Genomic DNA, 27,198 nt, shown 5'->3' with positions numbered 1-27,198 from the left:
GGAGCTGAGGCATATGTAAAGTTGTTTACTGAAGGCCCAAACATTTTTGAGCCAGAAATCCCAACAACATTTTTTCCAATTTTGAGGGGCTGGTATGGCCACCAGATCGGATGTCGAGCAGATCTTTTTGTATATTCTTAAAGAGTAGGTGGAGCTGTATTACTATACCAAATAGTAAAAAAAGACAATAGGAAAAAAAAGAAATGAAAGAATGACAACAAGCCACTGCTGATTGAAAGATGAGGTTTATTAGGCGTGTTTCACATTAACTTATACATACACATCCACAGCAGCAAATGAAAGTAAAGGTGATCACCCATCGACCCAGAACACGTCACCAACACAAGCCATCAGGACAGCTCGTTTCTTAAAGCTTCAAGTGAACTTCAAACCACTTTAAAGTCCGCATGAGAAAAGCCTCAAAGCGACGTAAGTAGTGGAATAAATGTGAGGAAAACCAATGTTTTATCGTTAAGAAATTAACATAAAGTGCATAAAAACTAACTGCCGCTGATGATGTTAAGAACATTTTAGGAAAAGTAGTGAAAGTCGCTCAAAACCCTGAAAGTGCTCTCACACACACAATGAATCCTACTAACACTCATCAGACGTTACGTTAGGAAAGAAAAAGCATGGATGTCTTTAAGGGACTCGCAGTCTGATAAAAAAATGAAAAACACAGAAAACATAAAAGGGCTACAAGAGCATCATACCAGAGGTTCTCAACTCACGGGTGGGGACCCAAACAAAGGTCCCTCTAAAAACATCAATGGAAACACATTTTTAAAAACTCAATAATTGATGTTTCATTTCAGATTTGTATGCTGTAACGGTTTTGTACTTTTGAAATTGCAATATTTATTAGTATTTACTTTCCAATAAGGTAGTCATTTTGTTTTCTTTTTAAGGTTGTTGATGAGAACTGCAGCCTTTATAATGTTTTTGGTAGTTAAAAACTAATATCAAGATCTAATATTGTCATTAAGTTGGCAAACTGAGATTTTCAGGTAATAGATCACATTCTAACTGGTCCATCTGGGAGTCAGACTGGTTGAGAACCTCATCGACTGAAATCACAACAGGAGATACAAAACATTTTGTACACAACAAAAATAAAACTCCTATCGTTTCCTAAAAAGTGTCTTGGCAAGTCACGATATATGCGATGGTCCCCAGTTATTTAAAAACTATTAAGAACATCAAGTTCAAACCAACAAAAACAAAGTTGAATCATTATTAACCTAAGGTGACAAACTGAAATAAAGCTAGTGAATGTTTAACAGGAAATGCTTGTGCTGGTACACTGACCTGTGTCTCTATTCTTTGGATTTTTAAAAGTGAATCTCAGACTTTTTAAAGGTCAAGATCCAGAGTCATGTTAACCTTCTGTTTCATTGGTTTTCTTGGTGTGTTCTTAGTGCAGCGCACGTTATTAAAGAGGTGTTAAAATTCCCATTTTGTGCAAAGGTTGAATGAGCGAACATACTACATGTACTGTACTGTGTGTCAGTTACCCATAGAAACTTTGTTTTACTTTAAAGAATCAGTCAAATCACTGCTTTTGTCCTCAAAACACTAAAATTGAAGAAAATAAAAGTGAATAATTGGTTTCTTTTCCATTTTCTGTCCTGCCTTTAAGCTGAAGGGTGGGGACATGTTTAAAGCTAATTGCATTAATGTAAAAAAGTAAAAGTTGGCGAAAAAAAGAGAAACGAGTCAATAAAAGAATAAAAATAAGATTCACACATAGAAGCTAAAGAGTGAATAAAGATGCACGTTAGTAATGTAACTGTTTTTGTCTCCGGTCGATAAAAAAAAAAAACACTGAAATTCAGCATGTCCAACTACTGACCTTTGGGTGAAAGGCTTGACTGATGGACGTTGTCAACATTCGATCCTATCATCAGTGATTGAAACAAATGTGTGACCTTTAGAAGTGGAGCCTGTTCATAGCACAGGCAGTGTTTCCTATTTACAGTCAAGCCAAAACACTGAAAAGATGCATAAAAATGGGTTGTTTTCATAAAACAGTCCTACATAATATGAAAATGTATTGACCTCCTGTCACTTCATTTTTATTTTAGCCGAATAAAGCGTTTTAGAGCTAAAATTATTTGTGCAAATACTCTCTTTTCTTTTTTTTAATTGGAGGATGTGTACAACTTTGTAAAACTAATTTCCATTAGTTTGACATGCATTGCTCACTCTTTGTGAAATAAGGACTTTTTTTGCTCTGACTGACCTTAAAACTAGTCAGTAGTTGATCTGAGTGGATGCAGTGGATAAATATCCTGAGGAAGTTTGTGTTTGAGTGAAACAACGGTTCACCATAAACCTGAAGCTCTGCCTTGATAGAGCACGAACAGTGCAGCACGCACACGCACACACACAGGATGTGGAAAAGACATCAGGGGCTGAAACAGATCATCTGTGTAATCTCCAATCTGATCTCAGTCACTATTCTGTAATAGAATCACAGAGGAAACAGCCACCATCAGCCACAGCCACAGCCTCAGCTCCAAACCACACACTGATTTCATACAATCACTAAATCAGAAGGAATCATTTTAGGCACTGTGTTCAAAGGGGATCAAGCTCTCCCATGTATATAAATAAAAACCAGCTGTCATGGTACTGGTCCAGGTTTGAGTCCTTAGGGAGACTTTCTCCTTACGAGACTGTTGTCGGTGTGTGCTCTGTAGGGATGACATTCCCAGTGAGGACCTCTTCTCTGGTAGGAATCAACACAAAAACAGGAACACATCCTGGTTCTTACTCACCAGTTTTCTTTAAGAGGGAGGGCGTGGACTCTGCAAAGGCCCTGCAGACAGAAACGGGACACAGGTGAAGCATCCATGGAACAAACATATTTCTGCAATTTTAGGGACTGCAAAAAGCCACCGTTTACATGTCCCCAAGCTCTTCAATCACTTGTGACAAATCTGTCCTCAATACATAGCAGATGAAGGGGTCCCAGATATGTTGTTGTTGTTTTATTGTGTAAGTAATTTATTCAGACAACCACCTGCTTACACTTGGAATTCTGGTGTTTATAAATGAGAGGGCTATTACTCACTTTGCCACTAACACACTACAAATAAACATAAAGAATAATTGAATATAGCCTCCATACTCTCCCAACATGATATATCTCATGACACGGCAGCGCATTTGTTGTTTGTGTTGGAAACACAGAAAAACAGAGAAAATGACAACAACAACTCAGAACAGCCTCAGTGAGGCACATCCACAAAGCCAATCCTTCCTTTTGTACCATTCACTGTGGAAAGTACGAACAATTTTCTGACCTTTCCTTTGCTGAAGGTCTGGTAGCTCAGGTGTTGGTCTCCCATCTTTTAAAAGCTGTCGTTTTTTTCCTCAAAAAAAAGTTCCTTTACCATCTTTAGCGCTGTCATCCCGCCCACTAGCTAGAGAACATAGCAGAGTCCACGATGGATCAATTCACCAAAGCACTCTGAACTTACGTATAGCATTTAGCATAGCACGGTTACGTCCAAAGGCAGCGTAGAGAGCTGCCTTTTTACGTAAAACTATATTATAATTATATTATATTATAATGGAAATAAATTATCTAAATATCAATTCACCCTTAGGTAGGCACTGCCTACCTTGCCTACCGTGACTGCACGTCACTGCTGTAGTATTCGTCTTCTAGTATCTTTATTTCTGCTCCTAATGATTTTGGTCTTCTTGTAGGTTTCTTGTCATGATGTTGTCAAATTTGGATGAGACCTTAGTCTTCATAGTGTCAATAGCTGCCAGTATTGTTGTCAAAGAGGTGCCAGACTCTTACCCAGTAGTAGTAGGAAGTGATGTTTATTTATATAGCGCCTTTCACAGACAGAGGTCACACTCACACTCACACACCAATGGGACAGGGCTGCTATGCAAGGCGCTAGGAGCAACTTGGGGTTCAGTGTCTTGCCCAGGACACTTCGACACATAGACGGGGATCGAACCCCCAACCTCTTTATCAGAAGACGACCCCTCTAGCACCTGAGCCACAGTCGCCCAGTAGTGTCTCCCTCCGGCTGTTTCTCGGGGCCAGAGCTAGTGCCAGTGCTAGCTTCCATGGTCTTGTTGTTAACGGCAAGCTTAGCATTAACGGATGAAGTCGTGAAGTTCGTTAGGTCGGTTTGTTGTGTCCGGCCGCGATTTGTCTTTCTTTGTTTCATCAGTGTTTTCTTGAGCCTTGACGTTGCAGTTGAGCTGAGAGGTGCTTAGAATGAAGCTTTCAGAAAGGATTTAAAGGGTTGAGTAGCAGAGCAGTCTTACACGCATCTACTCAGCAAGCCGCCTATTTTAATAGACATTTTGCACGTGCAAAGTGTTCAACATGGAGAATGACGAGAAAGTTGAGTGGTCGAGAGCATAAAATTTAATTTGAAGATGACGAATTGGGCTGGATAAGGTGCTCTCTGTCGCTGTATTAGATATAAAGAGCCCCTTCTTTATTTTAGTCACACTCTGTACCAAAGTTTAATGAAGTTTCCTGAGGTTTATACCAAAGTCAAACACTCTGCAAATGCATTGAGTGTCACATTTCTGCGCAAAAACAGGCACTAAACAGTTCCAGGTTTGATCAATTTGATAGCGCACGCTGCATTAATGTATTTGCCTTTAATCCTCCAAATATTTTGGTTCACACAGCTGATCCACCCACATTGCATATTCAGAGGCAAACACGCTAAATGGATCATGCACGCTTTGTTGCATACGTGAGACAAATCCTGATTGCGATGCATTTGCACTGTTTATCAGCACCTGTTTTTACAGGTGCAAACCTTTAGTAAATCCCTCTGTGGGATATCTACCTCATGGAAGTGAGCGGCCAGTGGGACTGCACTGGTGTTGGCACCGTGGAGCTGGGGCTCATCAGCATGGCGCTGTATATGTTTCCCGCCACCACCAGGATGCACAGCAGAATGGGCCCGATGATCGCCCCCTCCAGACCCAAGTAGTAGGCTCCGCCTGCGACCGCCAGACCCGTCAGATACGGATGTCCTCCACTGAGCAGGGAGACGACAACGAGCATGAGCACTGGGGAACAACTCTGAGCCATGACAGTCATTCAATAGTTCATATTAATAAAGGTTTATGCAATGGATGAATGTGGAGGTAGTTATGTTGCAAAATGGGAGAGCTTGTAGAATGTGATGGGTATTTCTACAGGTACAAATCTGTTTAGCAACAGACGTCTCACAAAATATGTTGCAAAACTTAGATTAGTAAACGATAAATGGCATGAGTCATAAAAACAAAAAAAAATGCAAGTAAATGTTGGATTAAAAGTTTGGAGCTGTTATTTTATTTGTGCAAATATCAGTCTACACATTTGTGAATGTTTTCTGTGACTTTTTTTATACACAAGCTCACATCACATTCTACAAGCTCTCCCATTTTGCAACATATCTACTTTCATAAATCAATGCTATTAATACAAAATCAACCTAAAGAAAAGTCTTAAACTCTTTGCAGTGAGAGGAGGCCACCACAACAACATGCTCTGCATGAACATACCCTGATATATCAGAGTAAATGGCTGTATCCACAAAGTATGTGGGCAGTAGATGACACACGAGCAGCAGCACGGCCTTCACTCCTTCATCCTGAGCCAACCACAAGTCACACACGGCCGGCAGCGCCGCCCAGTACGTCCCGAGGAAAGGCACCGCCCCCAGGATGGCAGCCAGAGCTTTTAAGAAAACAGAGGCAGAGTTCACAGAGAGACGCAGACAGCACAGAGTACAGCTGCTGATGTGCAAACATAACAATCTGCTCACCGGAGGGAATGAACACGATGTTGATGCCAAAGACGGTGTGAGTCAGCCACGTGTAGAGGCCATAAAAACCCGCCATTTTCAGAGAGGCGTCAAACACACCCCTTCATAAATGAACATCAAAGTAAATACAAATATAGATTTGTGCACATGCTGATTGTTTTTTTTGTTGTTTTCAATCCAATTACCTGATGGCCTCTTCGACAGACTGGCCAATGATGTTAGAGGAAGGGCCGGCCTGGGATAGAGCAGTGAGGCTGATCACCCACTTCACAGGTTTGTAGTTTTCACCGCTGGAGCTCAGCAGATAGAAGAGTGTGGTCAAGAAAATCACCTACACACACACACACACACACACACACACACACACAAAAGGAAGTAAATCACATTTAACATTAAAATCATGAAAATCCAATCATAACATTCAAATTTGCACTTTATTTTTTATAATTTTCTGTTTCTCTAGTTTATGTCTGTCCTTCACTTTCATATTTCTACACTATTATCTATGTTCAAATGCTCTTTTATCGTGTTGCTGCAATAATTGAATTTCCCTTCTGGGGATCTATAAGGCCTATTCTATGAGGCGTTTACTGACACTTCGTAAAATGGATGACTTGGCCTGATCAGGGTTTTTCGCTTTTTTTTTTTAAGGCGGGCGGAAGTTTTTATTCAATGAATCAATGCAGAAAGCTTTCAACACTACATATATGACATTAATTCATTCATCCGACCCTTTGTTTATTAACAGGAATGGCTTAATTCCAACTCTCCTGTGAAACTCTGCATTTTTACAATTTTGCTGACTTACACTGAAGCAGTGAATCAAACAAAGGAGATGAGGATTTCTCACCAGACTGAGAGCAAAGTTGAGCAAAGCAGTGCCGCTGTGGAACAAAACGGTGAAGAGCGTGGTGGTGGTGGAGAAAAGGAGGCCGACGTTCCTGCTCATCACCACCCATAAAGACTCCAAGATCTGCACCACAACAACAACACAGTCAACATGTCCCCCTCAGGACAAACTCTGTTTAAATATTTTAGTCATTGATCACCTGCAGTCCTGCATAGCGTACTTAAGGTAAAACTGATATGTTACGTATGGACATACAGTACACAGCATGTGATATCACAGTCTGCTCCTTACAGACAACAGCGTCTCAATGTTTTCCTGCAGAAAGGAGGCCAGGTCCTTCCAGTCCAGGATGTCTCCCAGCCAGCTGTTCTGTCTATGAGGCGTCATCTTATGTCCTCGAGGGCGTCCGGAATGGGTCACATTCTGAAAAAGTTAGAGCATCACCTCATCACGCTAAACAATAGATAGATGGATAGATAGATAGATAAATTATTCATCAGAGATGCACTGCAGAACAAATTGTGTTGCATTTAGCCACAACAAAAACAATTGGATAAACAACGAGAATACAAGAATAAAATGGATAAAAATCAGATCAGTGAAGGATGCCGATAAATATATCAGTGCAAAATGTATGTGCAAAGAGAGTATGTGCAACAGTTCTTAATAAAACAGATACACAGAGGTAGACAGAATAAATAATGTGAATAAGTAGTCCTTTGACTCTACCTTCACAAACCAGGAGTGGTAGAGTCGGTCCCAAAGCTCCAGAACCTGTTTCTCTATGACGGCCGTGTGGTTCACCTTATCACCCAACATCTTATGAAGCTGCACAGAGAGAAGAGTAAAGGAAATGATTTGAAATGTAAACTTTAAGCAAGGTGTGGGCCACATGTGACCCACAGCCCGCCATTTCAACACAACTACTTATTTTTTGTCTTCAAAGATATACCACTTGACATTGAGTGAATTTTTGTTCGCTCTTCTATCAGAATATTGCATCATAACACAACAATCTAAAGAACAATTGGCACACAATGGCTCTCATTTATCAACCTTGCGTGAAAACGGGTGCTAATTTTAGTGCACATTTCTTTGTATGACAGGACCAACGTGTGATTCATGAAACACTCGTATCTGACCAATCCTGGCGTACAAATGATCGAGCGTTGATAAATCCAGTGGCTGAATTCAATTGTTATTAACATGTTTCGCCCTCCGGTTTCGGAGGCCCTGCCCACTGAGGTCAAACAAGGAAACAAGCTTTTCCAAGATGAAAATCGGCATCCTCACATCTGAGGTGGAGCAAAACAAAGATGTGCTTTTTGACAGTGTGAATATTGGGAATAAAGAAGCTCATTTAAACGCTCTGTGGAAGAGGATCAGCTACTCAGCAGGTGACGTCTGCCCCCCTGTGTGCGCTGATAACAACTTCACAGCAGAGATATTGGAGACACACAGATATGAGGTTTATATCAGCCTCGGTCCGCATGCTTTTGGCAATAAATATCACATTAAAATAAATTAACGATCGAAACGCTTTGAAAAGGCCTTAAAAATGACTAAACGTTGTCCAATATCTGTGTTTATTATGCTTTCAGCCAATTTCACCTATAATTCATCACATTACTGATTAAATACTGCAGCGCATTTGTGAACTATTTACATTTAAAAGCATGAATGAGGTCCTATTTCCTCCGTACAGCCTGCAGTGATGTGCTGTACAGAGGAAATAGGACCTCATTCTCCAAGACAGAGCATAACAGCACTGCGTCCTGCATGTGTATGTGCACCTTGGGTGAACCTCTGCACTCCTGCTCGGTAGGAGAGTTTATTAGTGGAGTTATTAGGTAAACTGGGCTCTTGTTAACCCAAAAATGAGGCTCCGTTACACCTGCGTCCTCCATGTTTGTCATTTAGTGCTAACCTTATGTGTGATCCACTCTCTCCCGTGTTGATAAACGTTGGTAGCAGCTGAATTGAGGGCCTTTTGCACCACACGGGCCTCTGGAAGCCAGCTGATGGAGTATGATGGAGGAGCAGAAGACACAAAGAGAAGAAAGGGATGCTCAGTATTTCAGGAATACAGAGAACATGTCAGCGAGAACAGAAAGAAATATCCTACTTCGCCCACTCGGGGTGGTTGGACACTGTGTCGTTGATGAGGTTACTGGTTATCTCAATTATTTGAGCGCTCTCATGATGAACCTGGTAACAGACAAGCACAAAAACATGGCGCATGATTGGTTGAGCTCTCAAGGTGGATGTCAGTTATCCATACACCACACACCATAGCGGTCAGCAGCAGGGCCATGAGCAGTGTCCCAGTGACCAGGAGGAAGATGATGAAGATGCTGATGATCTTGTCCAGCGATCGCTCCAACCAGATGATCATCTGCAGATGTGGAGCAGAAACAAAGAGAAATGAACAACGGCACAGTGCGTTTGTGGCCAATCATTCAGCAGGTTTTCAATGTCTTCCTGAAGCCTGCTGGATTAAAGGCCCTCCATGTTTGGACACTCTGCTATGGAAGGTTTTACAATAAGACTCAAAGAGAAACCTGCGTTAGAATTACACTCAGTTTAAACAGTGTGTTATCTTTTTAGGTCTGAGAGTTTAGATCCAGATGTGCCAGAATCATGTCCATCAGTCAGGTTTCTCAATGTTCTGTAAAGGCATTTTATCATCAGCGAGGGTTTTCATAAACAGAGGCGTTCTGAATGGACGTCGGGATGGTTTCGCAATGATGAATTAATAATCAATGATAAGTTTGTAAGTAAGGGTCCCACTGCACTACAGCCACAAAGCTTAGCACTCTGTGTAAACCTTTGAAAGTCATTAAACCATTATAAAAATAGATCTTTATCCTAGAAATAAGTAAAGTCAGGTGCATCCAACCAAGTTTAACAAAAGAATGAAAACACAGAGAAGGAAAAAGATTTATGCATATTATATAGCATTGGATTAAAACCAATTTAGGTTCAAATGCTTAAAAATTTGTACATGAAGAGTTCCTTACTCCATAACTAAAGATGTGGGTGCATGGGGGTGTCTTTGTTAGTGTTAATATCCAAATGTATATTAAAAATCATATTAAAGTGCATTTTTCAAAAAAGTTTATAAATACATGTGCATTTTAAACTGGAAACAATTACATTTGATATGTTAAAATAAACATGATCTGTCTAAAAAAAACAAGTGGTTTTCTTTATTAATTTGATGTTTCAAAACTTAAACAGGAATATTTTTCATGCTTACTGTTGCATTCAATGTCTGCAACATGGTAGAAGTTTTTAGTCAGAATTTATAAGCAGTTGGGTGATATCGGCTGTGTTATAAATTACATACCAACACACTACTCATACTAGTGCGTTCACATTAGAGTATAGAAAGATTGAGTGAGAAATACCAGGATGTATACTATTTTTGTGGTATGCACAGTGGGCACACTAGTCATACTCAACCGGCCCATGATGCATTGTGAGCGGAATGTAAAATCGTCCTGGGACCGGCTTCAAGTTAAAAGTCAAACATCTCCTTTTGTTTTGCGATTAGTTTTTGTAACGCTTTCAATGGCAGGTCTCCGAAAATCTCCGAAATTATTACTATTGACATGATGTGCACATTAGGTCTAATAACGTTGATATCTCGCTTACCTGGGACTAAGCAACCGCACACTAAAGAAAGCAGAAGTAGAACTTCCGTTCTACTTCTGCTTATATTCGCTCCATGCAATATTGCATGGAATGAATTGGGCCACATTTTATATCCTCTATTTTAAAGTTGGTTCTTTGGGAGAACAAACTGAGTAGTGTTAAAGTAAAGTTTAATAGTGGGACCATTAAAATTCTGTGTCTCTATAAACTGAAGTTTGAGAGGAAACAAACTTTGCACAAAATAAGCAAAACTAGGTGTTGGACTATAGTATAAACTGTGTTTCCCTTGTTTTGTTGTACTTAAGTCTTAATAAATAAATTAAACCACAGTTCTCATAATTTGTATCAACAACAATTGAAGTTTTCCCTGCTTTGTTTACATCATCATGCAGCTCAAACACTCCTAAAGAACAAACCAGCAGGTTAGATCAAAGCAGCGCAGATACAGGCGGGGCTATGGGACCATAAGTCCCGCCCCCGACTGTAGCTCCACATATAAATTAAAAGCAGGAAGTGGGAGAGCAGAAGACGTCAGAATGGGATGAATGGGAGATGAGAGTGAATGGGTTAACAAGCAGTAATAAGGTGTGTTCACTGGTGCCTTTTCATCCTGGTGTTTCATACACAAACACACTGGGCCTTTGCTTTGTCAGCACGTTGTTAGTCTAAGTCATTACCTGCTGGTTAAGCCAATGCCAGAGCTTGGGAAGAGACAAAGAGACATTGGGAAGATCATTATTGGAAAAATTCTGTGCAGCAGATATCACACAACACACAACCTCAGTGTGTGACCAGTGAACGTGCATGATTCTTTCAAAAGCTTTCACTGGGTGCAAAAACGTCAACATAGTTGAGATTGTTTTTTGCTCCATCTTTTATTTCTTCAATGATGCATCTTTGCTTTGCAAAACCTCACCAGGACAATTTGGACCTTTATGAACAATTTATATTCAGACTGATTAAAAAATAAATACCTTTCATAGCTTAATAGTCTGACGACGTATTAGGGCCACATCAAAATACAATAAAAGATATGGGGACCACAAGATTAAAGTTGTAAAAAAAAAAGTTTTTATTTTATGAGAATAAAGTTGTATCTTATACAGTAATAAAGTCGTCATTTTATGAGAATAATTGTCTGTGTTGCGGTCACTCGTGCGTTAGGGAGAATATGGAGCCTTTAGTGAGATTATACTTTTCTTTAGGTTTCACACATAGTGAAATACTGAGCCTTTTGGCCCACCAACATCACACTGTTATCAGTTTAAGGATTTTAAAGCCACTTTGCATACATTTGCATTTGTTCCATACAAAGAAACAGACTGATTTTGAGAAAATAGCCTCTTTTGAGGAGGAGAAACTGGCTGGAAGTGGTCGATTTAAGGGCTATTGTTGTTATGTTGCGTTCACTTCAACAGGGAATTCAGAGCTTTGTACCATTACAAGTTTTTTAAGATACGGCTTTATTCTCACAACATTACGACTCTATTCTCAAAATATTACAACTTTATTCTTGAAACATTATGACTTTAATCTCATAATGCTCAGATTTCTTTTTTTTTAATAATGACTCTAATATGCCGTCGTAGACATGCATTTAAACAACATTTTCCTAGTATCAGACTCTACTCATTCCTAATGACACTGGTTTAACTTTGTCTCTTGTTTTTAAATTATATTTGGTTCCTCTGCAAATAACAGACATTTTCTAAAAACATCTGAGTTCATATGGAGTGTGGAAAAAAAAATATTCTATGCTTTTACAAATACCGTAATTTTCAGACTAGAAGCCGCTACTTTTTTCTCACACTTTGAACCCTGCGGCTTAAACAATGACGCGGCTAAATTGTGGATTTTTCCCGGTTTTATAAGTTTCATGCCGCCACAAACTTAAGCTCCGTCACATTCGACCAGGTGGAACAATTAAATTGTTAACATTAAATGCAGCAGCAGCAGCAGCAGCATGGATGAAGTAAAAAATCAGCCAGTTTGTAATAGAAGAATAAAGAGCATAAAGTTGTTAAATCATCGCGTTAGGTTTGTTCAGGATTGATCGGTGCTCTGAACTCTGAGGCTGATGGAGACGCTTCCGTAAGAAGGATGGACAGACGGAGTATACAGTAAGTCTAGAGTAAAAGTCAGCCAGTTTGTAATAGTAGCATAACTGTTGCCAAATCACCACGTTGGATTTGTTCAGAAGCGATCGCATCCGTATTCTGACTCAGAGTCCAACCTGCTGTGATCGCTCCGCGGTAGTTCACGGTAAGAAGAGTAGACGGAGCTGTGTATCGTCTGGTTCCAGTAAAAATCTGTAAATGGACTGATATGTAGACGTGGGGCAGTGTGGAGGTGACTTCATGTAGTAAAGGAAACTTATCAGTTGAAACACAGACATTTCTGTGAAACCTAACTTGAGTACAGCAGCCCGCCTACCTGCCTGTTCTGATTGGCCAAGTTGTCTGATCAGCCAATAGAGTGCAGCCTATGTTAGGCTGCAGCATTTGTGTGTATTTTTCTGAGAAAATTGCTAAATTATTGTAATGCGGCCAATAAAACAGTGCGCTTTATAGCCTGGAAATTACGGTAAGCCAAAAATATGGTTGAAAAACTGGTACCTTTAACCTTTAAACAACATGATTCCAGTCGATAAACGTCAACTTCCATTAAAGTCTGACTGGATTTTTGTTTTGACATGTGATGTGGAATCGTTAACGAACACCAAACAGTAAACAGTTTACAAAGTGAACTCTATTTATACTCTGTTTTGGTACCAAACAAGTGTTTTACTGTGTTGCTGAGAGCTTAAAGTCCACAAAGGGTCATTACCTTGGTGTCGACACGCAGCAAAAACTGAGCCAAGCCTTTGATTGGTCCAGGTAAGAAGGCCTCTTCGCGCTCACGCCCAAACTGCAGGAATACGGCCCACCAGGAGGCGAGGGTCCGCGCTGCAAAGCTCTTCAGGCCAAAGTGGACCACCAGCTTCTTCAGCACCCAAACTGTACGTACACGTGCAACACGTGGGAGCGTAAACACCAGAGCTACATGATAGTAAACATTTTGGCGCCCGTGGGAATGCTACCTGCTACAGGGATAGGCAGCAGCTGTAAGATCCACAGGTTGAACCACACCTGAACCAGCACTATGGCCCAGGCCAGCAGGATGAAGTATATGTGGCTGGCACTCTGGGAAGTCTTCTTTCTCTGGAAAAGGCTGGCTGGCAATGAACGAGTGACACGTGGGAACCCCGGGGAGGCAGGGAGAGGATTAACAGAGTGAACGCCATCTTTAGAGAGAGAGAGATAAATGACTGGATTAAACCACAGCAAGCACAATCAATGAAATAAAAATAAAAAATAAAATTAACAGGACACAGTATGCAGTTACAACCAGGGTTGGGGTCAATTATAATTATAAAAACCTCTTGCCATTGCAATCATAATTGAATTGTAATTAAGTTCAGATAATTGACTTTGTAATTGTAATTGGCATGAACATTCTATAAAAACCTGTCAATTACAATTTCATCAAACACAAACCTGGGGGACCATGTTACAGTTCTATGGCTTACATATACGTTGTTAACAATTATTAAAATGTGTTTCATATAAAGTTTACTGGTCAGTTCTCTTAAAAATAATTTAAATCTAGGGGTATAATGGCTCAGACTCCCACACCAAAAATATTAATACCAATATTTTCACTGATTAGGAAGCCTAACAAGGTAACCAAGAGATAAGATACAAATTAGATGATATATAATATTTTTAGTGTATTTTACAGCGGCTATCAGAAAGCTAACATAAGAGGAAGGTCACGTTTTATGGGGTTAGTTATTTCAGACTCAGTAATTGTGGTTCATTGTAATTGAACTTTTGTAATTGAGAATGCAATTGTAATTGACTTTCAGGGGAAAAATAATAATTGTAATTTGTAATTGGAAAAATTGTTGGTCAATGTAATCCTAATTAAGTAGCAATTGAACATTGATATTTGAAGATGTAATTGTAATTAAAAATGTAATTGACCCTAACCCTGGTAGCAACAATAGAAAAACGTTCATATTATGCAAAGTATAATGACTGAGTTATTGCTAATTCGAAGCACATTTGTATGGACTGATGACCTAATTGTACGACTTCAACGTGACAGACGGACTCACCGGAGGGGAGGGCCTCGCTGGCCTCAGCTTTTGGCTGCAGGTTACTGCAGGTGATTGCCAAGAAAAAGGTGTTTGCAGCAAATGACAGCACCTTCCCTGAGACTTCTCCTGGGGGAGGCAGAAAAATTGAAACCCGCAAATGAAAAGTGTAGCAAAAGTCCGTAAAGTATTTGTGTGAATGTGTTTCCTTTCATAAACAATCTGCTGACTAGGTTGTCTGTCTAATGTCTACTTTAAGTAAAGCAGAAAAAAATAACTTGACTGTGAGACACAGAGCCTTGCTTCTCCTCTATAACACAGATCCCAACACGCCTGCCTGGTATTTCCCAGCAGAAGTTCATCACAGTGATTTGATCCTCCTGACTTTTAAAGCAGAATCTTTATGACATTATGCAGACGAGTAAAAGAGAGCACAGTCACGCTTAGAGGAGAATCTAAGAGCCAGCAGAGGCTCTGATATAACTTGTGCCTTTTCACAATGTTGCGCAATACATTACACCAGTAGTTTCCAAACTTTCCACAGACCTGTACCCCTTTAGACATTTAACCTGAAGCCATGTAGCCCCTACTCCTGCACACTATACAATGTAGCCCTACAGTGAAATTTGTCTCTGAATTTTACCAATCCTGTTGAGAAATAATATATAATGAAAAGAATAATAATCTGTAAGCACATAACAAAACCTCTTATTCAGATGCATTTAACTCTGCAATGTTTGACGGAATTTGAGGGTCTGAGTATTTAATCGTTCTTCATGCAAAGTCTTGTTATACATCTTGTTTTCATGTTTGTCAAAGCTGAAAATCCATTTTCACACCAAGCTAGTTAAGCATTTTTTTTCCCTCTCAATTTCAGTGCCTTCATTTTGGTTAGAGATTGTTGTACTTGTGCTGAGTTATGATATAGATTCTTAATAGGACTAGATGTTATCAATCCCTAAAATTCAGCACGACAATTGGGGTACTCTTGGGTGGGGTGAAAGCTTAGAAAGAATTGCAGGGCACCACCTCTACAACGCATCATCAGTTGTTTGCCCCGACTTTATTGGGTGTTTCGGCCACGTAACACAATACACCCTCTGCCGAGGTTGGCCCACCACAGGCTGATCAAACCTGGGTGCACGTAGCATGGTGGCGCCCAGCGATCATAATCCACCATCATCTCTTGCCATCATCTACAAGCCCATGTTGCATCCCTACGTTTCAGCCACAGCCAGTGACCGCTCTGTTCTGCTACAGTGGCAAGTTCTTTTAATGCCTTCCATTGGGCATGTCCTCTAAGCCCTACTTCCTTCAGTAGCCTTGTGGTGGAACAAGCTACAAAGCCTCTACATCCCACCTCCACAGGCCATACCTTCACGTTCCAGCCCCGCCCCCCTGCTTCAGCTGCTAGGTAGGTGTACTGCAGCCTCTTCCGCTCGAATGCTTCATTGATGGCTTCTTCCCATGGGACTGTAAGCTCAACGATGAAGACGCAGTGGCAGGACTTGGACCAGAGGACGAGGTCTCAGCGCAGGTTGGTCCTTGCAATTTCAGGTGGGAAAGTCAGCCTCTGGTTGAGATCTACACGCATCTCCCAATCCCGGGCTGCGTTCAGTGGGTTTGAGTCTGGAGGTGATGGCTTGGTCCTCTGTTTCTCCCCTTCCTGGATGAAAGTCTTCCGTGGAAAAGTAGTTTGTGCATTTAGAGGCATAGCGTTGGTGGTTACCCTTTTTTGCTCAATTTTATCAGCCAGGCACTTCAACACGTGGTTGTGGCGCCAGGTATATCTTCCCTGAATTAGGCTGGTCTTGCAACCCACCAAGATGTGTTTGAGGGTTGCAGGGGCTGCACACAGGAGACAGCCTGGATCATTTCCATACCAGAGATGTAGGTTGTTTGGAGAGGGCAGGACATCTTACGTGGATCTGATCAGGAAACTCAGCCTACCAGACTCCATGCTCCAAATATCGTTCCAAGTGATTTTCCTCTTTTCCACGCACTGGCACTTCACCCAGCGACCTTGCTTTGCTTGGGAGACTGCCTTGGCACATCTGGCTGCTTCCTCCTGGCGACGCACCTCCTCTATCACCATTTGCCGCCGTTCAGCTGGAGTAGCCTTTTACCATCTAGGCATTGTTGTTTTCAAGCCAAGGCCTCTGCCATGTTGGACACTTCCCACAATCTCCCGGTGTCTAAGGGCAGTCTTTGCCGCCGCAACCGCTGCAGATGGCTTCCATTTCTTTCCCGTTACTAGGGCTGGGGCCAGGCAGTTGTAGTGGCCTGTACTCTAACACAGAACTGAAGGTCCTGGAAGTAGGCCTTGACCAGCCGTGTGATGCACTCAGGGACTTGGAAGAAGTTAAACGCTGACCACAACATCTCATGCAGCACTGACCCAAAGGCATTGGCAAGGTCTAGGAAGACCACATGCAGGTCTCTCTTCTACTTCTTGGCCGTCTGTATCTGGTGCCAGATGATATTTGTGTGTTCCAGGCACCCTGAGAATCCACTGATCCCTGCCTTCTGGATTGAGCTGTCGACAAAGTTGTTCTTCATCAAGAATGCTGAGAGCCGCTGGGCCACAACGCTGAAGAATATCTTACCCTCCACATTCAGAAGGCTGATCTGGCGGAACTGGTCGATGACTGAGGAATTCTTCTCTTTTGGAATCAGGATGCCTCCTGCCCGTTGCCATGCCTTTGGTATCACTCCTTTTTCCCATGTCACTTTCATCATTTTCCAGAGGTACCTCAAGACGCCTGGCGTGTTCTTATAGAGTCTATAAAGAATGCCGTTGGGCCCAGGGGCTGAAGCTGATCTTGCTCGCTTTACCACATTCTCAACTTCGCTCCATGTGGGGGGCCTTGTTTCTATCTGGTGCTCAGGTGGTTGGATTGGTGGCATGTCATCCGGAATGCCGGCTGGTACATGCCTCTGGTTGTCTGAGTAGGTCTTCTTCAGGTGCTCCTCTAGTTCCCTAATAGGTACTTTGAGGGTCCCGGATTTCTCCTTGGCAAAGATGTCTTTGACGAACCTGTAGGGATCTCTATAGAAGGCAATCCTCATCCGCTCTTTCTTCTTATGTTGCTTTCTCAAACATTCTGCTCTTCGCAGTGTTGCAAGACGTTGCTTGATGTCACCCTGTAGTGCCTCAAGTCCTTTTCTTTCCACTTCCGTGGCCTTCTTCCATTGTTTTTGCAGGTCCCTTCCCTCTTTCACAAGTTTCCCAATCTCTTGTTGTCTCCTGGACAAGACATGGGCTGCTGGTTCCTTCTGTGTTCGAAGGTTCTCACTTTTCACACCAAATCTCTCTGCTCCATAGCTGTAAATGCTCTCTCCGATCTTGTCCAGCTTTCTATTCACACATCCTTTCAGACCTTTTAGAAGATGGACATGGTCTGTGTCGGTGGTTTCCCACTCCTTTTTCTGACATTTGGAGCTTTCGTCCATTCAGCTTTCTCTCTACTGCTATCTGTGGCTGGATGGGCTCTGCACTCATATCCGTTGGTGGGTCTATGCTTGCTTGAGCTTCGTCTGGGGTTCTGATATCCTGTGGTGAATATCCTGCCACTGGACTTCACTCAACTGATTTGCCCTACCTCTTAGGAAGTAGTGGTCAATGCGAGGCCCTTCGCGAGGTTCTTTCAAGCACTTTTTCCTACCCTGGTGGATCTTAAGACCCTTCGCTGATGTTGCCTTTTTCCAGCCACAAATGCAGCTCTGTAGCTTGTGTCCTGCCAGTGTTGCTACTCCGTCACCTCCCATATAATCAAGTAACAATACATTTATATCTGTTTATTTGTTTAAAAAAAAAAAAAAAGACAAGTTTAAGTCGTCTGATGCATGAAAGAATGATCCCAGTCTTTTACAGACAATGAGACATATCATTTGTTGGCTAATTCAGTGCTTTTTTATGTATCGGGATTGGCCAATAAGAAACACCAGTTATCGGCATCAGTGGTGAAAAAAGCGGATCGGTGCATCCCTAGCTTCTGACTGCTGCTCTATTTGTATTCTTGTTTCCAATGTTGTCACGCCCTTTTCGATTTTTCTTTTTTTCACATACACCCTATGACAATTTGCATACCCCTGGGGGCACTGGTACCCCATTTTGAGAACCTAGTAGGCGTTACACGAAGCCAATAGCTGCTGGTTTGTGACGTCTGTGGCTGTGATTGATGTCATTGTCCATACATTCTCACCTTTGCCAGGAGCCGGTGGTTTCTCCTGGGAGCCCACGATGAGCAGCACAACTACCACAATGAATATGGGAACTCTCCACGAACCAGTCAGAGACACTAAACACAAAGTCAGACATGTTGAGATTAAATGTTCACCTCCGACACACTCCTTTGACTAATTCAAGCTTTTTACTGGCTGTGCTCAAAAGGTTGATCTGAATAAATAAACAACCTCCTTCTCTTCACTTATCTGAGAAAAATTTTTTCTTCGCTTTTTTGTACTTTTATCATGTGACGCCTGAGGGTCGACACCATTACTTGTCATCAGTGTGCTAAAAATACTCCTAACTTTCCTAGCTGGGTGCCTGATACAATGAGGTTTGCACTGGTAGCAACAGCAGTGTGTCCTGCACATTTAGGAGGGAAAGTCTGGTATTATTGGTATGAAAGTTTTCAGCCCACAAGTGTCAGCAGGTTCATTGCTCACCAATATAAAAGAGCAGAACAGCCCAGACAGGCAGAGCCAGGGCCCTCAGGTAGTGCTCGGTGTGAGGACTCCATTTGAAGCAAACTGCCAGCAGATATCCAAACACAACAGTGCAAACCTGAGAGGGAGGCAAACACATGCACACACAAACGGTGGCAACAATGACACAGCAGATGAGATGATGGACAGATATCTCTGCTCAAAAAGCATTGTTCTACTTAGTGTTAAAATACTTTTCCAGGATCTATTAAAACCACTTCTTTGTTGACTGTTTTCAAAAAACAACAGTTAAAATAACCAACATTTGAATCTACTGCTGAACAGCTTAGCAATTATTCTGTTTAATTTGTGGTCACAGTTTCCCTTATCAGTGAGCTCTCCTGAACTCATTCCTGTGTCTCAAACATATTTTTCCTGAGGCTTAATCCACAAAACACTAGGGGGCGAATTCACTAGGATCTGAAATCAATGGGTGGTAAACCAGATGCATTCCTAAATCATTTAATGACGCAGTTTCCTCACCTGCTGTGAGGAATTCACTAAGATTGCAGCAATGATTAGCGCGCGTGCAGTATTTAAAACAAGAGTTTATTGATGATCAAAACATGAAGAGAAAGACACAAAAGCTCACTGGAGCTGTGCGTCTGAGGCGACATCCACACAGGTAAGCAAAATATAGCCATTAAATTGTCATATAAGGTAATATTATTATGAAATATGTTTTATTATTCTTAAATATCTATTTCCACAATGGCCTTTTTATTTCATAATGTCATTTTTCAGCAGAATGACTTCGGTCTGTCAATCAAAGCTAGTGGGTTGGACCTCGGCAATCGGAGGGAATATAAACAAAAGTATTACTAATAATTAAAAAAATAAAGCAAGAAAAGTGCAGTGAGATGTGTCTAGCTTGAATGCATTCATTTTGAGTGAGGGAGCGGGTGCATGCGCGTGGCCGATGCGCGTGTGTGCGTGTCAGTTGAGCAGATGTGTGTGTGTTAAGACCTGAGTTCAGTCCAACACGGTGACCGTGACAGGTAGCGAGGTTTATGTTTCTAGTGCAGGTAGTGAACAAAGTACAGCTCTCCAACACCAACACAGTCTGTTGTTTCTGCGCGGTTCCACTTTTATCTGAGGATTTAACACCGGAGGAGGAGCTACTTTACATATGTTAAGAGATGAAAACAGTAAAGGATTTAACAAGAAAATTACAACATTACTCAGTCCGTAAATGGATTATATCTGCTTTTGGCTTGCAGTTTTTTGGCATCAAAGGCTGTCATAGCAACCATGGAAGAATGTACGGTGTAACGAAAAAACTACAGATCTTTTACATAAAACGAATGGATACTATGAAATTTAAGAGTACATTTCTCACTAGACATGTCATCAAAAAATTTCTAAAGCCAGAATCTATCTTGAAATAAGGCAATTTGCAATTAAAATATACATGTCCGCCCTGTTTTTCATTGTCTGTGGGTGGAACACGGACCAAAAATAAACACCAAAGCGGTCCCCCGTGCATCGAACACTGACGCTAAGGGGTCCTGACCGATGGTCAATATGTGACGAGTTGAGAATGAGACTGTGTTACTCTAACGCAGGGGTCCCCAATCCTGGTCCTCAAGGGCCACTATCGAGCATGTTTTAGATGTTTCCCTCTTCCAACACACCTGATTGAAATGACCAGGATCGTTATCAGGCTTCTGCAGAGCTTGATGAAGAGTTCATCATTTGAATCAGGTGTGTTGGAAGAGGGAAACATCTAAAACATGCTGGGTAGTGGCTCTTGAGGACCCCTGCTCTAATGTGTGAAGCACTCGTGGCGCTCAGGTGATCATTAGTGATAAGTCTCCACGAATCGATACTGCAAGTGCTGCTGCTCATGTCTGTGTAAAGGATCAGCCAATCACTTCACTGGCTCCGCCTTATGTTCTTTGATTGACAGACCGAGGTCATTCTGCGGAAAAATGACATTATGAAATAAAAAGGCCATTGTGAAAAATGACATTATGAAATAAAAAAGACCATTGTGGAAATAGATATTTAAGAATAATAAAACTTATTTCATAAAAATATTACCTTATTTAACAATTGAATGGCCATTTGTCTGTTATTTATCAAAATGGTATTTATTTCAAAATGTTGTTTTTATTTATTTAATTATGACTCTTTTGGGCTTCCATACTCTGCAGCACAAAGTAATCCTGTTTGAATAAATTACCAAAAAAAAAAGTACAGTATGTTATTGAGCAATATTTATGTTAGTTTGTGGTAAATTTGTCCAAAAGGGTTAGGGTTAGCCTAATTATAAAAAAGAACTCGGAATGTTTTGATCAATGCTATAGGACTGGTCACTAACTAGTAACTCACCCACATGGTGTGGAAACAGTCGAGCGCAGAGCCGATCACGGTGCACACGTGTCCGATGATCACCTGCATACCGATCACGCTCCAGAACAGGTAGAGGAAGTAAACCAGAGGGACCCCGGCCCCGATCACCAGCAGCACCGTCAGCCTCTCCAGCACCAGCCGGCCCATGGCATCCACCCCGTAGTTGACGCACCACACCGGTACGAGCAAGGTCCCCACCACGATGGGCGTTCCGGTGTCCTGCAGGCCGTTGAGCCAGGACCGACCTAGCCGGGCCAGGGAGTGTTTGAAGGGGTGAAGGAAAGTCCCGCAGAGCACAGCCCAGAGCAGCGGGCGGAGAAAGGCCTCCAGGATGAAGTAGACCAGGACGGCGGCCCCGCAGCAGATCGCCACGAAGATCATCGCCCCGATGTTGTAAAAGGCCTGCTTCATGTTCTTGTCAAACTTGAGGGAGGACGGCTGGGTTAGCAGCTGGCTCACCATCTCCACAGCAGGCTGGACGCTCTCAGAGAAAGACACCGAGTGCTGCCGCACAGGGCGGGGGCTCTCCCGGGGAGAACCGGCGGCAGGTTTGGGAGCAGAGTCCTCCATGTTCAGTGTGCCATGTTTCAGCCCCGGTAGTCGCTATCATCCATCTGTTGGACCGCATGACGGAAGAAAACATGTGACGTAGAAGAAAAAACCCCGGGGAGCATTGTGGGAATTGTAGTGACATTGAGAAAAGAAGAAGAAAAAAAACATAGGCATTTTTTTTTTTTTTTTTTTTTTTAATTTATAGATGTATTGTTATTATTATTATTTATATATTATTATTATTGAGATTGCATTTTCAAGCTCAAAGGAGATTATTTTATTAGCTACCATAGTGTGTTTTTTTATATATATATTTGTATTGTTCCAAACGACATCTCTATTATTATTATTATTATTATTATTATTATTATTATTATTATTATTATTACTACTACTACTGTCATTGTTGTAGATAATAGCAACAAGTTTTTCACAGCAATGGCGGCTAGTGCTTCTTAATTAACAGTATACATTTAAAAGAATAAATATTCTGTAAACATGTGACGTACTGACTACCATTCTGGATGGTTACAAGCTCAGATGTTTCTAAAACTATGATGAGTCACTTTTAATATCTTCTCAGTCTTTATGGTCTCTGATAGCACAAGATTGAACATGAAGATATTTATACTTGTACCATATGTTATAGTCCATCATAATTGATCACAGCCCAGAATCACAATAAGGTTAAGCTTCTTTTTTTTTTCATTAAATATGATAAATATAAATAAATGACAAACATTTTACACAAAGCAAACATTTTTAATGTGAATGTTACCAAACACATGCAATCCTAAAAATGTAGGTCTAGAGTTTCCATTAAAATGAAATACCATTCCATCTGCATGTCTGTGAGACCAAATACTTCATAATAATAATGCACATTTAATTAAAAGTGGTGTAACACAGTGTCTATATGAGACAAGCTCCTTAATGCGGATGAAAGAGCTACAAGGTTTACATGAAATACAGTTCATTAGTTTATTAGTCAGAGAAAAATGTTTGTCATCTTGCAGTTTCGTTGGTGCATTTATGTTTCCATTTGCAACGCTAACTCTTTATTTAGACTGGTTGAACCCAGTCACAGTGTGTGAGTATAGCTGACTGAAGAAAAACGGTACCTTTGAGTAAATATGGCAAAGAACCTAAGACTATCATACAAATGTAAGTATTCTCTAACATATATACAGTGTGTAAGTCTTAAATTAAATCTTGATGGAGATACTGTATATTTTACACATAATACACTTACAGTAAAGTGTGTTTGTATTTGCATATGTTGATACCCAGAAAAATACTGGAGAGCAGAGTACAGAGATACGAGTGTATATACTGCATGTGTGGCTTTATTTATTTTGCGTTCACAACACCTTTTGTGTTTGAGGCAACTCAACATGAAACACCAGTGAACACAAGCTTCCTGGAATCAGTCCCAGGATTCTTGGTGCAAGCAGCATTTCAAACACTTTTGAGCGTGTCGTCATTGGCATGTGCAATCCTGTCTTTTCACCTCTGTTCATTTATTTCTTTGTTTGTTTGCCTGTTTGCAGGATTAAGTCAAAAGTACTTGACAATAATTTAACCAAAGATATACCTTGTGCCGTGGGAGATTACAATACATTTGTGAGGAGATCCAGATCAATATACTGACTCTGAATCAGTTTGAACAATCAAAAAAGACCTGTCTCTTATCTGTGGTAAAATTTCAAAAATGTATACTGTATCTTGGTTTGTAATTAACCGATCTTTATGAAATTTGACTGGGTAATGTCGGATCAGTTCCTTAATTATCCCACAGAGTTTTATTCAGATTCAGTCTGTATTGTGCATTTTATTGCAATTTATCAAAAAGAATTGGGGGATCCATATGGATCCTACTGTATCATTGTTAATATTAATGGGGATAGAATTTTTTTCCAAACCTTTAAAGTGTGAATGATCATCATGCTACCCTGCTAATATCTGGCAAAGTGGCGTATATTTTCGCTCTCTGAGTGCTCTGTTTTCATGTATATTTCTTAAGTGAAAACTATTACAAAAACCTGGATATTATAACTATACTGTGCTCTATAAAGCATGAAACATGGTTTAATCTTTGTCAGGATGATCTGTATGTGGTTACTGTAGTGAGTAAACTATAACATTTTCAATATATTGGACAGTTTATGTGCAAAGTGCACTTTTGAAAGTGGCATTAGATAAATATGGCAACTTTTCTTATTGCTGCGCCGTCTTCCCTTTGTCTCCTTTTAGTCCTCTATGCTTGTTTATGGCGTTCCCATCAGCAGGTAGAAAGTGAGAGCTACTATGAGCAGTAAGCAGAGAGGGGAATTGAAGGTCTGATAGGCAGTGGAAGGCATGAAGATGTCCTCGTACTTATAGATGCTGATCATGCGGTCACTAACGGGAGGATTGTCAATGTCGTGTCTTGTGATTGAACCTGTGGGGAAAACAAGGTTGGAGCATGTAAGGAATCACAAATAACGCACAGACAATATGACTGAACAGTCACGTTGCATCCTACAGCTTGTCTTCTTACCTTGAATAGCAGGTCCCCATGCAAATAGGTAATACCATGACAGGTGCAAGTCCACCAGTGTTTCCTCTCTGGGAATGTATAATGGTCTCTTGAAACGACAAGTCACCCGGTTGTTCTCAAAAATGCCTTCTTCATCTCTCGCAGGATTCCTTTTGATCTCTTTGGCCCATTGGCCCACATTGTAAAAGTGATGAATCCGAACACGCCCGTTATCATCATGGACACAGCCCATGACATCATCTCCTCCCTGAGACATTGAAAAGTGGAGACAAAATGGGCGATATGGACCAAAACTCATATCACGATATTTGTTCTCAAAATGGCGATATACGATATAAATCTTGATATATTTAATTAAAATAAATTCTTAGCAAGACAATTCTGTGTTAAATGTGCTGATGCAAAATGCCACAAAGGCACATTTATTAACAAACAGCTGCACGAGTGTGCCACTTTTGGCTTTTTCTCCTATGGGACAGCACGTGTGTGTGAGTTTTGTAGTGTGGCTTGTTTAGGAGAAGTTCTGGGTTAGGGCACACTAACTGTGCTTTTCATGCTGTTCTGATAAGTAGTGAGAGTAGGGACTCCTAAAACGAGTATTTTAATACAAAATAAGCTTAAAAAAATCGATATAGGCAATAATGTCATTTTCTAAATCACCAAAACAGAAAACTTGATACGTATTGAATCCTGATAAATTGCCCAGCCCATAGCTCCAAAAAAACCTGATTTGAACTTTAGTGTGTTTAACTGTGCGCTGCTAATAACGTAACAATCTTACGAAGTCCAGCGCAACTCAGTGAGTGTCTCAGTGTTTCTCAGAATGAGAACATATAGTGTAAGGTGTAATACCCATAGGCCCTATTAGCTGCTGCTTCTGTTGCTCACCATTTTCTTGTCAGAGGAGAAACCCACAGCCACCCATCCATCTGTGTCCGCACTCATCTCGTACTCCACGTCTGTCCCAATGCGACGGTAACTCAGAAAGTAATCACACGTCTCTGCATCACACCCTGGCTTCCCATACCTGGAAATAAATAATAATTAAAAAAAAAAAAAAAAAACAAGCAATCAAACACTGTAAGAACGGAAGAACAAAACTAAGCCACCGCAATTGATTATCCAAAATACAGGAGCTTCAGACATTTGAATAAACTGCAAAGAGACAAACCTGATGCAGCCTTTGGTGACTCCACAGTCAATGACTTTAATCCTTGCAAAGGGGTCAACTGGAGGAGCGGTGGGAAAGGGATAACCTGTAAGTATGGAAAAGAGCATAGCACTACATTAGGAACAGGACCTTAGTTTGAACTATTTTGAATAGTTTTAATAACAATGCAAGGACTTGTTAAAAAAAAAAAAAAAAAATACAAAATCAAAAATAATGTGAAGATTAGATTACTATTATGGACTTGTTAGAGAAATATTTAGAAATAGTACCATGTAAAATGTATCGATGAGTGTGGTTCTTTAAGAAGTGCGTTGATTTTTAATTCTTAAAATGCAAAGACAAACTGATAAAACCTCAAATTCAAGGATGCTGGAGAGAATAACGTGGTGTAAACATTGGATGGTGAGTGTGTGGATGAGAGTAAATCCCACTGAGCTGACCCTGGTGCTGAAAAGCTCCATGCAGAGGAGCCAGACTGGGACCAGTGAGTACAGGGCCTGTGTGAGGCCTGAACGCCTATAGAACTGATCGCTACATGTCACTGGTAATGAACGCAAACAGCAGATACTTGAACTAAATCTGATCCTTACCGTCGTCGGACAGATATCTGGACTCCAGGAACTCGGAGGCGAAGGTACCGTATGAGTCCTTGTGGGGCTCATGGTGAGCCGGCTCTCCGTGCTCTCCGTGGCCGCTCCGGAGCGCCTCGTCCGCGGTGCTCGGTGCGACCCCCCACCGCACACTGTGCACCAACAGGGTCAGCAGCTGGAGGAGTCTCCGCAGGGAAACCATCGCTGGATTATTTACTGGCTACGATCGAGGTTCAAATCAGTCAAAGCGGACCTCCATCAGGGTTTGCATCCCGGTACCCTGGTACTGGCAGCTGTCCACCGCAGCATCACACGATCATCTCCGCATCTTCTCCGCCTGGTGGCCGAGGGTCTGAGAGGCTAATCCGGCTCTAAATTACCCAGATCACATTTACAATCGGATTCGGGTACATAACCGTAATCCTATTTACAGCGCGATGTCATCCGATCACATTAATCTGTTTACACTGCGGTCAGAGAGGAGCAGGCCGGATAGACGGTGCCTCCCCCTCCTCTGTCAGTCACTGCAGCAGCCAATCAGAAGGCGAGACGTGCTCCAGTCTGGATCGATCAACTGGACGTCAGAAGACCCCCGTCGATCAAAGCTCGATCAGCATCACGAGTAAACGAGATCCCTTTCATTTACACTGAACAGCCATAATATTACAACCAACAACAACCACCACCTTATAGTTCCCACTTTATCACAGAAAATCACAGCATTTTCTGTTAAAGAAAGCAATTTAATAACGAAACCTAAACAAAAAAAAAAGAAAGAAAAGAACAACAACAACCAAATCTATATGTCATTGTAAAGCTATTTTCATAATCC

The 27,198-nt window shown here is 41.3% G+C and overlaps 2 protein-coding genes across 4 annotated transcripts; both read right to left on the bottom strand.

Moving 5' to 3' along the window:
• Nucleotides 1-229: 229 nt before the first annotated feature.
• Nucleotides 230-22,163, bottom strand: tmem245 (transmembrane protein 245). 3 transcript variants are annotated; one of them, XM_028470905.1, is made up of 19 exons: nucleotides 21,494-22,163; nucleotides 19,121-19,238; nucleotides 18,655-18,750; nucleotides 14,471-14,578; nucleotides 13,391-13,594; nucleotides 13,138-13,307; nucleotides 10,989-11,012; nucleotides 8,945-9,049; nucleotides 8,780-8,862; nucleotides 8,582-8,672; nucleotides 7,384-7,482; nucleotides 6,946-7,077; nucleotides 6,655-6,777; nucleotides 5,990-6,135; nucleotides 5,805-5,905; nucleotides 5,542-5,716; nucleotides 4,836-5,030; nucleotides 2,781-2,821; nucleotides 230-2,696 (listed from the first exon to the last, which is right to left on the bottom strand). In XM_028470905.1, the coding sequence occupies exons 1-19, from the start codon at nucleotides 22,082-22,084 to the stop codon at nucleotides 2,671-2,673; spliced, it is 2,628 nt and encodes an 875-aa protein (XP_028326706.1). In that variant the 5' UTR covers nucleotides 22,085-22,163; the 3' UTR covers nucleotides 230-2,670. The 3 variants fall into 3 exon arrangements, with proteins under 3 accessions (XP_028326706.1, XP_028326707.1, XP_028326708.1); XM_028470906.1 differs by having other exon boundaries at nucleotides 230-2,462; XM_028470907.1 differs by lacking the exon at nucleotides 10,989-11,012.
• A 644-nt stretch (nucleotides 22,164-22,807) lies between these two features.
• Nucleotides 22,808-26,885, bottom strand: frrs1l (ferric-chelate reductase 1-like). The gene is made up of 5 exons (XM_028470818.1): nucleotides 26,367-26,885; nucleotides 25,777-25,861; nucleotides 25,494-25,632; nucleotides 24,606-24,852; nucleotides 22,808-24,506 (listed from the first exon to the last, which is right to left on the bottom strand). Exons 1-5 carry the CDS (start codon nucleotides 26,566-26,568, stop codon nucleotides 24,334-24,336), a joined length of 846 nt encoding a protein of 281 aa, XP_028326619.1. The 5' UTR covers nucleotides 26,569-26,885; the 3' UTR covers nucleotides 22,808-24,333.
• Nucleotides 26,886-27,198: the final 313 nt, after the last annotated feature.

The sequence above is a fragment of the Gouania willdenowi genome, chromosome 16, assembly GCF_900634775.1.
Source record: "Gouania willdenowi chromosome 16, fGouWil2.1, whole genome shotgun sequence".
Lineage (NCBI taxonomy): Eukaryota > Metazoa > Chordata > Actinopteri > Blenniiformes > Gobiesocidae > Gouania > Gouania willdenowi.
The sequence above is the reverse complement of the archived record's forward strand: the minus strand, read 5'-3'. Positions and strand labels throughout refer to the sequence as shown.